At 38.3% G+C, this 15,350-nt stretch overlaps 2 protein-coding genes across 2 annotated transcripts in view; both read right to left on the bottom strand.

Moving 5' to 3' along the window:
• Positions 1-1,360, bottom strand: part of parp8 (poly (ADP-ribose) polymerase family, member 8) — a 43,097-nt gene extending 41,737 nt beyond the window's left edge. The window contains exons 1-2 of the mRNA XM_073839643.1: positions 735-1,360; positions 115-169 (exon numbers count right to left, since the gene is read on the bottom strand). Coding sequence (XP_073695744.1) covers positions 115-169; positions 735-825 — 146 coding nt within the window. The 5' untranslated portion in view covers positions 826-1,360. The remainder of the gene's footprint in view (positions 1-114; positions 170-734) is intronic.
• A 12,737-nt stretch (positions 1,361-14,097) lies between these two features.
• pdzd2 (PDZ domain containing 2) overlaps positions 14,098-15,350 on the bottom strand; it is an 87,446-nt gene continuing 86,193 nt past the window's right edge. Inside the window, exon 24 of the mRNA XM_073839523.1 lies at positions 14,098-15,295. Coding sequence (XP_073695624.1) covers positions 15,129-15,295 — 167 coding nt within the window. The 3' untranslated portion in view covers positions 14,098-15,128. The remainder of the gene's footprint in view (positions 15,296-15,350) is intronic.

Raw genomic sequence — 15,350 nt, forward strand, 5'->3', positions numbered from 1 at the left:
TATAAGATGGTGATGAAATGCTCGTTTTTGTGAAACGAACACAATATAGTTGATAATTCAAAACATAACAGCAGTTGTTTACATTCAGAGCACAGCTGCCCATATGATATTTACCTTTTAGGTCCTTTTGAGTAGGTGAACGTGAAGGTGGAGTCGGAGAATCGAAAGTCTGAAACAAACAGACAATCAAACTTAGGGTTTGCGAACAATATAACACACTGAACCACAAAAAAGTCCCTTTCAACAAGTGTAGTCTCCATGGCAACATCAACAGGGAATGTCCACTGACAATGAATATATATCGGAGAATTAAATTGATAGCTGATAAATGTGTGACGCTTAACAATAGTTAATAATAATAGCCTACAGGCGTGGGCTAATTGAAAAATCATTCACATCACAAAACAACACCTGAGAGGAATGTTAATGCCTGTTATTTGGGTGATACGCGCAGAATATGTGGTAGTAGCCTAATAATAACGGCAGTTTACGTTTTGCTAGGCCCTCGGTTGCAGTTGATAACTGCATAATTTATAATGTCCAGGAAAGATTAAATTGCGTCCGCTGGAGCACATTAGCCACATACGTGTTTCTGAACATAAGGGCTTTTGTGTGGAGGAGGAAATAAAGGCATCAGCAGCAGTGAGACTGACAGCCTGTCAATGGTGCCGATTAAATCTATGGCAATTGTTAAACGAAAACAGCTCTCTTAATAAGAGACAATGGAAACTCACCAGAAAACAGGCAGTCTTTCTCTGCCTTACACCTTTGAATTACGATGTCGACGTCTTTTTGAATCCTCTCTTGCCTTGAACACATCCCCATGAAATAACACACACTAGAATGGCTTGTCTAACTAATATTCGGCGAAACAAACGACCCCTTTCCGCTTGCAGGCACGATGGATGTGGGGAACAGTTGGAATACGTGCTTGGAGGTCTGCTGTAACAATCCCAGGTGTGTCACGCCAACCGACACCGTTTCATCTCTTCTAACAATAGCCTCGATCGCATGAGCACAGCGGAGAGCTCTTCCTCGCGACAGCCTTCATAAAGATATCACTTTTACACCGGAAGCATCTCTCAGTCGTCCTCATAACTCTGAGACGCGAAACCAACAATGGCGATGTCGAAAGCCAAACCGCGGAGCGAAAAAAGATACCGCGAGTCTTAAAGTAAAACCAACGCGGGCGTGAGCTTCAGACCGTAACGGGGGAGCTGAAGTTGCACACGGGGGAAATCAGTGTGGGAATCCTGTGATAGCATCCACGAGATGAACCCGGTGGGAACGGGAATCACAACAAGGCGGATGATGTCATGGACGTGTTTTTCTCCCCACGCGCGCTCTCTGCCGCTGCTGGATGGACAGCACGTTGGACCTGCTCTGAATCACTGGCTTCTGATCGCCAGGGAGTAAAAAGCAAATCATTTACTAATAAACACGTATTCAGCTTGCAGATTTTTCATTTAGCAGTATCACACGAATATTGTCATTTTGACAAATCACAGGTATGCTGATAATTAGAACAAAAAGCAACATTATGAGTGTTGCTTTTATACAAACAACTATTCAAATTAAGTAACTTGTGCTTCAGACTTCATCAACCCACAGACTGAAGGCCGGACTGGAATGTGGATTGATGTGAAACGAGAATGACAGAAACCCTACTCAGTGCTTAGCATGTTTTAGTGAGTTTTGAATTCAGAAAATTCACAAAACCCATAATCATGATTATGTGAGGCCTACATTAGGTATGTAGCTTGTGTTATCAGGGTTTGAAATTAACACCCGCCAACTGGCCAGATGCAGATGCAGGTGGTGGGTAACGCTGTCAAATTACTAGCCAATTTGGTGGGTTACTTTTCACAAGTTATGTTCATGCATTAATTTCTTGTGTAAATTCATTTAAGCCAAATTTGCACAGATTTAGCACTGAGTCATTGTGTGTATATTCTGCGTTTCAGGCAGGTTTTTGAGCCTGTAAGTCACGACTTCAAACCACGACTCACGACTTTGTAGCGTTCCAGGCAAGTCAAGCCAAACTGCCTGAGCACATTTATTATTTTTATATTATTATTAATTTGATTGCAATGTTATATTGTCCTAAATTGTTCCTATTATTCGCTAAGAATTGTGGTTATTTGTACATCACGAGCACATGCGCACTCTGGTCAAAGCGGCAATACTGCGATTAAGGTGTTTACATGCCTGTGTATTTCGATTAAAATCGGCGTGCGCCACCTATGTTAATACAATTATGCTTGCTGCAATTATGAGCTTAATCGCATTATTATATTCAAAGTATTGCGTTTACATGAGGTAAAGTTTAATCACAATATTGCCAAAATCCCATTATAATCGCATTAAGAGGGTCCATGTAAACGCACTTTTTGTTGTTTCGCAGGCTATGTTACTTCAAGAGTTCGGAACTGGGAGTACATTGATCTAGTAGGAGTTCACGGGTGGGAAATCACGGGTTTGACTGCCTGTGCACTTTCATGGGTAGAAAGGTTGGAAAAACATGGGTAATGGGTTGCCTGGATGGCATTATGCTGCGTTTCAGGCAGGTTTTTGAGCCTGTAAGTCACGATTTCAAACCACGACTCACGACTTTGTAGCATTTCAGGCAAGTCATGCCAAACTGCCTGAGCGCAAGGAATTATGGTAGCTAGATGTAAATAAACCAGCATGGCGGACGGTACCGGCTTATATTTGGCAATCATTTCTATTGCCAAAGCATGATCGTTTGCATGGTCAAGTTCAGGTTTACCTAGCGCTACCTTAACGTTAGCTATGCCCAGCATTTCCATGTGGCGATATACTTTCACAACATACTTATCGTTTCAGACACATAACATTGTAAAACATAACCGTGTGTGTATTATGTATTATATTAATATTAATTTGATTGCAACATTATATTGTCCTAAAGTCTATTTTTCACCGTGTACCACTTGCATAAACACCGCATTCGTAGGGGCCGCCATTGTTGTTTTGCGGGCTATGTGACGTTAGAGAGTTGAACTGGGAGTACATCGATCTAGTACGAGTTCACGGGTGGGAAGTCACGGGTTTGACTGCTGTTCCAGTGCACTTTCATGGATAGAACGTTGGAAAAACACGGGTAACGGGTTGCCTGGAACGCGGCATTAAATATAGTCTAATTGCACAGCATCTGCGCATATCTAGCTTACTTAAACATACCTGACAAATAACAGCACAGCGGGTGCACTGGTTTTCTATGCATTGAAGCAATAACGAAGAGTCGAAAAAAGACTTAGGACTCACACTGTGTCTACTGTCTCAAGCCGTTTGTTTATTTCGGGGGTTTTTTGGCTAGTAGAAGTTACAAATGGCCACTGATTTCAACTAAAATTTTGTAGCTAAATTGGCTGGTGAGTGAAAGAGTTAGCAGCACCACACATATGCGACATGGTCAACAATGACGGCGGGCTGTCCCAGGATAGAAGAAATCTTAGAATAAAGTCATTATTTTTGTTTTCTTTGCGCGCAAAAATTATTCTTGTAGCTTTATAAAATTACGCTTGAACCACTGATGTCACATGAGGACACATAGTTGGACCCTTGCTGTCTACGAAGGGTCGGAAATCTCTGAAAGATTTCGTCAAGAATATCTTAATTTGTGTTGCGAAGATGAACGAATGTCTTAAGGTTTGGAACAACATTAGGGTGAGTAATAAATGACAGAATTTTCATTTTTGGGTGAACTATTCCTTTAAGACAATCTAAAGCGAGGATATCCTAACTTTGGGAATACAAAATATTTATTGTATTCTTAAATTAGAAAATAAATTTTTTTTTAAAAGAGTGTTCCATGAAAATGCATGGTCCCTGATTTTCCAAAAAGTCTGCTCTGCGTCCACTTTGCTCCACATGAACCCTGACAGGTGGTGTCATACTAAAGATTGTTAAAGGTCCCATATTGTACACATTTCTGGAGGTTTATTTTAGTTGTTGATGTCCTTAAGAATATATATTTGCGGTCTAAGTGCCAAAATCCATCTCAATATATTTTTACAGCTCTTTTTTAGGAGCGCTGTCAAAAACAGGTCGATTTTGGCCCATCTAATTAATATTCATGAGCCTCTCTTCTGATTGGCCTGTTGTTTTCTGAGTGACGCACATCCAGGCCAACCACAGTTAACTACGGTCATGTATGCTTTAGCCGAGCCCAGAGCCATAGAGAGAGCCTAGCCTGCTGATACTCAACAGGATATTTCAGAATGATCATTAATGTTTTTTCTTTTTCAAACACCAAATGCAGTAAGCTACATAACTGTTGCTTTAGTAAAGCCCCTTTCACAATGCGTGCTGATTCTGGAAAATTACGGGAACGAGCGCTGTGTGAACAAAAGCCAGAACCATAAAGGCAGTGTTGTAGTGATGATGCACGTTACCCTGCGACTCTTCACAACGAAAAAATACGTGCAAAGTGGAATGAAGCGGCGATCGGGCAGAGCCAGCTCCTCACTATCAGTGCTGAAGCACAGTTTGTTCAGGTTAGTTTCAGTTTAGTGAAACGTACGCGTCGCATTACATCTCACATCCAAACGTCACATGTCTTTATGGGTTGTGTGTAAAGCACACACAGATTCCGGAAAACAACTGTGAATGAACCAAATCAAACAACTCCGGAACAAATCATGGGACACATTATCCGTGTATTTACCGGAATCGCTGTGTGAAAGAGGCTGAAGTTGACGTGCCACTGGTCTCTTATATTCACGTTGTTCTGAAGCCTGTGCAATGATGTAGTTTCGACATCTATCGACTGAACAGGGTTTTCTCGACTTGTTTTCGTGTTGTTGTTGCTTAGCAATGTTATGGGCACGATATTGTCTGGGTTTGACAAAAGGAGGGTGGGACGTGATTGGTGCTCGGGGTGGTGACTGAAGGCGGTGACTGAGTAGATCGGACGTCACATCTTTGCGGAAGTCACAGTTGCTCGTGAAAATGAACAGCTACTTTAAGCAGGCTGTGTGCAGTTTACTGTGGATTGACTGTTTTGAAACTCATATGGTAGTTACATAGCCCCTAGACCTCAGTTTCGATTTTGACAATATGGGACCTTTAAAGAAGATGACAACCTTGGCATTTGTATCATTGGAGAAAACCTTGAGATGTCAACTTGAATTACACATGCTTGGTGACACAATCATATAATGGCCTTGATTCCATTGAACACTTTCAGAGCTTAACAGTTGAACTCGTTTTCTAATCGGATTCATACAACTGTGAAGTTCTGAAAATGAATCCTATACCAGTTGCAACCTGCAACGTTGTGACCTCTTATATAAAACAGCTTTATTTGATAACAAATCACTCCTAAAATAGATGCCATGTTGAATATTAGCAAACAAGCAGTTATTATGTGACAAGCTGTTTCCACAGTGTCCATGACGAATCTGGCATGCACTGCCACATCAAACACACTGTTTTAACAATGCATTTTGTCTGTAGAGAAAGAAAGCTTTTATCTACTAAAGTGTATGTGGAATGGGTCATGCAATCAATATGAACACATCACAACACACTCCATCACTCTTCTCTCACTGTGCTTGCACCCTTCAGTCTTCTCACATTGACATTATGAACGCTGAACAGTTTCACCCGAGTCTACATATACAATTTTCACATGTCTTCTCTCACAAGGATAAATGTGCAACATAACACTAGCAAAATGTTTTTTAGGCATGCTATTGTGGTAATAGCATGTGTTTTTTGCACATATTTGGTGTATTGTAGGAAAAGCCTAACGTGGTACATGCATATGATCAAACATGGTACTTCTTGGTGATAAATAATAACCATAATTTCATTTGTATTTAGTTTTTCTAAATTAGCATCAAGTATTTGCATAAATGAAACTGGGATTCTGTTCACACCAGAGAGGAAAAGCTGTAGAGGGCCACAGTAGCCCGTCCAGCCTGAAGATGGATGGCTGTGTTAGTGGCACTTTGATTAACAGCTCCATCCGGACTTTGGCTGGTGGCTCACCAGTCTGGAGCCGCTCCAAGGAGACCCCACTAGCCCAGCTGTGCTGAAGCAGGCAAGGCCTCGGCTGATGACTGCAGTGGCAGGAAAATCCATCTTCCTGCACTGAGCCTCGAATGTATTTCCTCCTTCTACATACACTGTGTGATTGAGGATGTAGTGCATGTTCTGATGAATACACACACAAACACACTCATCATTTTCTCTTTCACCTAAATGGCATCTCATCTCAATGCATGTTGATGGAATCAGCGCCGCTGATGTGCATAGCAGAACTTGGCTAATGATTCTTCTCCGTGCCGCCATCAACACATCATTCAGTGCTCCTTTCGATGATTTCACCATTATGAGGGTGATAAAAGAGCTCTGGTGAATTTCAATGCAACATATTTTGGAGAGGAGTTCTACTGATAGACCCTTCCAGCAAGCACTGTGTTAAAATAAACACATACACATGCAAGATAAGTGTACTGCCAGCTGGATAAAGATAAGAAGAGAATTTGACAAAAGAGAGAGAGAAAATGAACAATGCAAGCAGGTAGACAGAGAGGAGAGCAGTATTTCCTGTTTTTGTACGGGGCGTCCCACATCATTTGAGTTGACTCCATGCTGAACTTAATTCATTAATCCTAATTTCACAGAGAGTCAAACAGTTGATCACTGTGAGCGTACATATGCACCCTGGTGCTCTTTGTTATCAGGTCTGCTTGCTAGATAAAGTGTGTTTAAGCTGGATACAGCCAATTTACCAATAATCCTCTTTCTTCAAAAGGACATGTACAGTTTCTGCTAATCTCATGTTAATCTTCAGTACATATATTGGTGGCACTGAACGTAAACAGTGCCACCGAAACAAACAGAACTCACAAATTTTGCTGATTATTGCTGCTGATAATGATCAATTATTGTCATGTTTTGGGCTGTACTAATTGGTTGGAACCGAGAAAAGCATTTGGAGTACTATAGACTGCCAAAAATTATAAACAAATCAAGGAGAAGAGTGCAAAACATTGCCTCAGGAACAAAAGGCTTTGTGAACTGACAATTGACAACATTCATGTTTGTTCTTATCATTTCCAGTCAGGTAGGTGAAATATTAGGCTAATATCTTAATTAATACTGTTGTATCTTTATAACTTATTAACTTTAGTTTGTCAAATTATTTGTGCTTTTTCCTGCTTACTAAGTCCTTTTTATATGATTTAGCTTCTCTCTGAAAACTGCAAGAAATCAATGAATAGTCATTTTCTGACCATAGATTGATTGCTCTGAATACAAATGTCACGTTGCGTCAAAAGGAAATACAAATGAATATCACTGCCGCTCTCTGCACTGGATACAGTATACAGATGTATGTTCGCATTCTGACACAGTCCACGTGAGGACAAATGGAGTTTGCTTTGACGCATTTGTTTTAAACAGCTCGTTTGCAACTTTGTACAGATTTTAGAAGGATTCTAGCATGACGAACAAGTGAATAGCTTATTTTTAATGGCATCCAGTATCATGTCTGAGGATTGTTTGGAGGATTTTGTTTTGTAAACAAGGCACAGTGTCATGGAGAGTTTACAATGAAACATTTGTTGAAAGAAGAAGCAGTACTAGATCTGACTGCAGCTGCATTACAAACTGTAAGTAAATGATTTCATAATGCTTTGTCTGGAAATGATCATTTTATTCAAAACAAAATTCAAACACTCACATGCAATAGCGAGGGGGCGTTGATACTGTTTCCTATGCAATGATGTTAGCCAGTCAAACAGTGGCTGATTTTTGAAAAGCCTTAAAGGGGTCATTGGATGTCCATTTTCCACAAGTTCATATGATTCTTTAGGGTCTTAATGAAAAGTCTATAATATACTTTGGTTAAAAATCTCAATAGTAGTGTAACAAAACACCCTTTTACCTTGTCAAAATCAGCTCTGCAAAAAATAAACTCATTTTACTGCATGGTCCCTTTAAATGCAAATGAGCTCCGTCCCTCTCTGATGTGAGATTATGAGCCATAATGTTTACTTTAGCTGCATTTAATCGTGTTTAGTGCTCTAACAAGCACAAGGCCGTTTGCAAAGATGCATAAAAAACCCTTATACTTACTTCTGCTGTGGGTGAAGCAGCATCAGGAACGATTTGCACGAACATAGACGCATATGTAGATCGGGATCGGCGCTTTCCTTTTTAAAAACTAAAGTAACGTTATCCTCTATGTCTTCTGCTGCTCAAGTGTTGGGAGTAAATGACTACTGCTATGTTCATTATTACATCCACCAACAGAAGTTCAACAGTTCAAACAACATGTAAAAGTGAGTTTTGCATCCGATGACCCCTTTAAAGGATATGGCCCTTAAAATAGGTTGTTTTAGACAGAGCGTCAGAATGAGGGTTGAAAACATTTTTTCACATGTTTATTTATTTATCACAGCTTTTCCAAATATATATTTATTTATATTTTGTGCAAAAAAAAAACCTTTATTAACATTACAAGTAAACCTCAAGGAACATATTCAAATAATAAAAAAAAAAAAATCCATGTCATGACCCTATTAACCCTGGGTTCTTTGGGAAGCTGAACAAGGTCATTTTTTCCCTCACAACCAAAAACACACTTCTTTGGTGACATTGTTGATTTTGTGATCTAAAAGCTAAATGACAAATCCTTCTCAAGCAAAGTTCTGTGCATTGCTGCCAACGACTTCCGTAACCTGAATGAAGCACATTGAGGGACTCTCGCTCTGGTTTATGTGTGCGCACTCTCTTCCCGGAGAAGCAAGGTTGTCAGGTTTTTCACAACAAACGATTAATTGCTACTACCCCAAAACTAGCCCATTTACTTTTTGGTGGGGCTTCCATGGAAAAATTCACATTCCAGGGAATAAATATCATGTTATTGGGAAAAACGTGGACTTGGCAATGCTATGAAGGATTTAAAAAATGAAGGAGTGTATTTGGCACAGTCATACATCCAACTAGTTTTTTTTTTTAAACTTTGGCCATGTTTAGCATGGGAATCCAACTCTTTAGCAGTGTAAATAAGTCAGCATTAGACATCCACTTTAAAGCTTTGAATATGTTGAGACACAAGTTTGTCTTTAGCACTTAATCACTCAGCAGAACTTAAATCAGCAGAATTTGCAGCATTTTGGGATTCTTTCCTGCTTCAAAAGACTGCTTGCCTTTTTAAATTTATATTTGACACATCTTTAATGTATTTTCCCTTATCAACAGTGCCCAGGAAATTCGCTTTTTATATGAAACACTGTAATCTTTTCATTTAATAACCTTTTTGTTTTTTTCAGGAAACTTTATTGCCCTGGTATGTAATGGGAATTATGATGAGTTATGAGTAAAGGAAAGGTGTATGGGTGAGAGAGGAACCTCTTTTATTCGGATGGCTCACTTCTGCAATATTTCTGTCATGAACAACATTAGCAATCTGGGACTTGATGTCTCACAAAATTAAAAGTCTAAGGATGAAGCGACCTGTGGAAAATTGCCACTTTCGACCTCCCTTTCTTCAAAACCAATATGTTGAATGAGTGTTTAGATCCCAGATGTGCAATGAGGTCACGGTTAGATGGACAAAGAGCCGGTCCTCAACCAGTAGCCATGTGTGTAATGTGTTATAGCGACGTTAGGATTCGTTCATTTGCTCGAGGTGGTCTCATTTCCCTTCTCTCCCTCTCTCCCTCCCTCCCTGTTGACTGACTCTGGAATGAGACCAGCATTCCAAATATCCATGACTGCAAGTGATGTAATCCATTAGCTTAGCTTGCAAGAACCACTGTTCTGTGACACACGTTGAGGAGACAGATCTGGACGATTCCTGATGGAGCAACACTGTATACAACACAAGCCCAGATTTAAAAAAATCCCTAAATGGCTCATCTCATTATTTTGATTGGTTTGAAGACTTTACCTGCAACACAAACCTGTATGCCAGCCTCAAGAGGTCTTGATTCACATTTAAAGTTCATGATCATCTATAAATCAGCATGACCTTTTAGAGGGAGTCTTCATTGCTTTGTTTTAGCGAAAGGTATATTGATGTTTCTGTTCATTTCCAAGTTGAAATAACAACAATCAGACAGCTTCAGACAGTCTATGTTATTTTCTGCTAATTCATCTGTCTCTTGGTAATATGGTGAATACTAATAGTGGTTTGGTCCGGTGTCTGTCTGGTAAATACTAATTTGGGTCATCACTCGATGTTAACTGGTCATGAAGCAAAACCAACTGAAAACCACTGCCCTAGAAACACTCTTATAAACATGGCCTACAGCGCCTTGCCAAAGTCTTCTTACCCCTTAAAAACAGGTTTTTAACATCTTTGCAAATTTATTAAAAATAAAAAAACTTATATGATTCCATCGCATAAGTATTTATACGCTTATCTGGGACAGTTGAAATTTAGCTCAGGAGCATTCATATTGCTTGTAGATGTTACTATACTGAATACTGAATACTTATGCAATGTTCTTATTTCAGGTTTTTAACATACTTACAAAGTTGTGACAATTCTGTTTTTGCTTTGACGTTATATTGTATGAAGTGTATATTGATGTGTCAGTTTAACATAAGGCAGCAACATAAAACGTGAAAAACATGCCAAATATATCACCTTGTAATTCTGCACAATTCCATTTTGCTATAACAGTTTGTGTGCGCGAATTACAGAAATGTAATTAAAAATAATACAAAAAATGTCAGAACATCGTTTTTTGTCTAAAAAAATTTGTCCTCGACTTTCATCATGTAACCAAAAGGTCAGAATCTGAATAAAAAACTGGCTCTATACTGTATAAGCTTCTGAGGACCAAAAAAGCACATCAAGAAAAAATAAGATATTTCACAGATAGTTCATTTGCAGAATGACAGAAAAGTCTTTCTTTGAAAAAGGAACAAAGGAGATTGAGTGGGGGCACAGGACTCCCAAGGGGGAGGCATAAAGTCAACTTCACATGTTAGATTACTTCAAAGCGTGAAACAGTGAAATGGAAAATTTCAAGGGCTGTTTCCCTCTAGAGTCTAGAGTATTTTGTGGTAGCAGTGGAAAAAAACAAGTTACGTTTTGAAGGTTGTTAGTTTAAATGATTATTAATATGTATTCATTTACTGGTGGTGGTAAGATCACACCATGCTAAAAACAAGCCTTCAACAAAACTACTTTTATGTTGAATAATGTTTGTGCTATATAAAGAACTAAACATTTAGTGTATCATCTAACTCTTTAAGTGTCTAATAAATGAATTTGCGAACAAAAGGATTGTGTTAAAATAGGAAAAAGGCAAAACAGAAGCATTTTTTCTAGTGGTCTTTTAGACCCCCTCAATGTTAAGCCTACTCACTTTTTCCATTCTAGCTGTCCGATCAAACCCACCCACACAGTTACCATTTCTTCTCTTTGCCTGATGTGTGTAAACGTCACATCCAAAAACAAGGTTATCTATCAGAGGTTTCACTGCAGTCTGGACACACACACACAAAAAAAAATGCATACATCTAAAGCCACACACACAAAAGGTATATTTTTGGAGTTTGTAGCCCAGGTGTGATGTCTCGCTTTCTTCTGCTGACTGGTATTTCACACTATTGCTGTGGCTTTTGATCACATGACTGTTAAATGGAGAACAGGAAATGGGTGAGAACTGAAACTGTGACATTTTAACAAGTGTCAGCTCGTTTTTTAATTGACAGTTAAACTCATGTAGCCTTAGGCTATGCAAATCTGCAATAGTTTTACTCCTTACATTGTTAAATGACAAAAAATGCCATCGTTATCGTTGTTCCAGAGAACAAACTGAACATATAGGTTAGGCTTCAAACTCTGTCTTTAACTGACTGAGTTTAAAGAAGATGTTTTTGTCAGTTATCTGTAGGTTAGTTAACTAGCTAGGCAAGGACAGTCGGTTTTGCTCAGACCTGGCAGTATTGAGGATCCACATACAGTATTTGTTATATTTTTGTTTACAAACTGTTGTTGGATGGTTATCAATTTGTGTATTGTGATAGCCCTGCGTATTTTGTCTGCTGGCAAAGAGAAACCAGCTACAACTCAGCTACAACAACAGCTGCAGTTTCCATGTTTAGATCATTTTGCAATGGCTGAATCACAGAAAGACATTCACTGAGAACAGAGGCGTATTATGAGGAGATTGATGTCTGCCAGCGATTATTGAACTCTTGGCAGGTAGAGTGAGGCGGTGGCGGCTCCCAGGAGACTGTGGCTACCATCTGGACTGGAAAGAGATGCAAACAATTCCCCCTTCACTAAGTCCCTGTGTGCTGTTGTGCTGCATGGTTTTGCATTTATATGTAGAAAAAATAAGTGAAACTGAAATGATAATGTGGTAAATGTTCCAACCAGTCTGATTTAGTGGTGTAAATATAGCCAGCATTTTGTTTAAAGCTGTGCAAATGCTTCCTGAATACTGTCCTCCACAAAAAAAGACATCACGTCCATTATGTTCTCTTTATCCTTCATTATACACTACCAGTCAAAAGTTTTTGAACAGTAGGATTTTTAAAGTCTTTTCTGCTCACCCAGCCTGCAATCATTTGATCCAAATCTCCAATTTAGAAATTTGTAACTATTTAAAATAACTATTTTACATTTGAATACATTTTAAAATGTCATTTATTTCTATGATCAAAGCTGAATTTTTAGCATCATTACTGCAGTCTTCAGCTTTTTTCAGGTTTATTTGATGAATAGAAGGTGTTTCTTGAACTGCAAATGAGCATCTTAAAATGACTTCTGAAGGATCATGTGACACTGAAGACTGGAGTAATGATGCTGAAAATTTAGATTTGATCACAGGAATAAATTACATTTTCAAATATATTCAAATAGAACACAGTTGTTTTAAATGGTAAACATAGTTCACACTTTATTTTGAGATGTTCTTGTTACAGTATCATTATACATTTAAGTACATTTACATAGTAAGTACATGTAACGTGTAACCAGGAGACTTTAAAATGAAGTTAATTTGACTGTTTTTGCTGTACTTCGGATCAAATAAATGCCGGCTTGGTGAGCAGAAGAGACTTCTTTAAAAAACATTAAAATTTCACTGTTCAAAAACTTTTGACATGTAGCCTTGGTTGTTTTAACTATGTCCAAAATTGCAGCAGCAATCCAGAGAAAGGTCCAAAACAAAAGGTTTTGAAAAAGAAATAATAAATATGCTACTGTTCAAAAGCTTGGGGGAGAAAATAATACTTTTAGCAAGTATTAAATTGATCACAAATTACAATAAAGATATTTAATGCTACAAAACATATATTTTGATTAAAAATATAATGGAGACTTTGAAAAAGCTTACATGCCCAAAACATTTGAACAGTACTGTAAATGCCAAGTTCTGTCAAGAAACTCTAGATGGGTCGTTAATGCAAATTAATTATATTAACAGCTTTAAAAGCTACTTGGCACAAGCTGATTGGTTCGTGTTGCATTTGCAGCCAATGGGCTTGCTGCTTTACATTTAAACAACTAGTTAACATTCACTAGAGCATTTCACAATGTGTTTTTAGCATTTCTCTGAAACCCTCCACCTCCCCAGCTCCACCTGTATAGATCTGCTACGGGTTATTATATATGCTAGTTGTGCAGCAGTATGTCTTAAATACTCACAGCACCATATCGGTATATGTACTGGCAGTAGCAAGTTCATGTCCTTGTTTTGCAGCAGCAATTTAACAGCATAGCAGATCAATTCTACTAAGACCAAATACATTAACATTGTTGTCATGTAACAAAAACACCCTTAAATGTTTATATATTTACTCTAAATGAGCATTTGCATTGACTGCTTGAGCCGATGATGTCAATGAAAGTGTTCAGCACCAAACACCACTTCAGTCAATTGTGCCTCTCATTAGGAGCATGTAGTGTTCATTAATATGGATATAAGAAATGAACAACAAACAATAACACAGTTACCAAGGTAGCTGCATAAGAACAACTAAAAGCATACAAAGATTAACAAGACTTGCATATTAATATGTAAATGAATATGAAAAAAGTAGCTTTGACAGGCAATACTGGTTCATGAGTAAACTGAATTTTAAAAAAGCACATTTAAAAAATATCTGATGTCTTTATTCACAAGGGCAGAACAGAAGCTCAGATAGACAAAAGAAATATTCATGATTGCTTTTTTTCATATACACTATAGTTAATACACTTGCGCTTAATACGAAATTAAATTACAATAAAATCCGTGGGAGCCTCAATATTTACACAAAGACAATTCAAGTAAAATAGAACAACAGCACTGATACATTTTTATCAGGGAGACAACTATTGAAAGTCTCAGATGGTAAACACGACAGTATTCACAGCTGAAAGAATATGATCAAACGCAACCGAAGAACCTGAAATGTCATGATTTTAGAAGTCAGTATTTCATTCTAATTAAAGTGTTCTAAGGTGACGATGCTTTTTCATTCTATGATTGTATTTTAAATGTTGAATTCAAGTATTTAAAGGTGAAGCTAGTGTAAACACTGTGGCTCTGTCACGGCAGTCTGAGGTGTCTGGGGTGTCTGGGGTGCAGCTTCCTGTTTTTCTGTACAAGGGCCTGACAGATGAGGATGATAGGAGTGTTTGGGAAATGTTTGCTAGTGGCACTGAAGTTACACGCTTTACCTTTAAGATACAATAAGTCAATACCAACCCAAAACAAAATTTCATTTTATGATTCACATAGATTTTATATCTATGTTGATCTACTGTAATCCATTAGATTAGGCAGAGTGAACACACTCTTTAGTGGTCTGCATTATCAGCATATACGTATAAACCAATTTTCACAATATCGGAATTAAATTATATTATACAAAGGGATGCAGTTATTAACATATCATTTAGAATTCTTAATGTCTTCAAAAAGTCATAAAACGCAGATAGAAAGTACTAAAAATACTTTAAGCCCATATGTGAGTCTACCACAAATCTGCAGAAGTCTCGTTTTGTATAAAAATCAATGTGCAACAAATTCTTCATCCTGTAACAAACATATAAAAAGAAATGCAAAGTCTATGTACAATAAGAGTCCACCACAGTTTGGCATCTCACAAGCGTGCAATACGTACAGAAAGATCAGACGTCATACTGAAGTCCTGGGTTTTCTGATGACTAACTGGACGGGACCCTCAGAGACTGTTTTAATGATGTTCCAGGCATCGTAGTGCATAAGGCCCTGCAAAGACCTGCCGTTGATGGCTAGAAGTTCATCTCCGACATCAACGACCCGGGACTGTTCGGCGGCTCCTCCTGAATGGTGACAAAGAACACACAATTTGAACTAGACCCATCTTATCTTGCTCTG

This window comes from Garra rufa, chromosome 5 (assembly GCF_049309525.1).
Source record: "Garra rufa chromosome 5, GarRuf1.0, whole genome shotgun sequence".
NCBI lineage: Eukaryota > Metazoa > Chordata > Actinopteri > Cypriniformes > Cyprinidae > Garra > Garra rufa.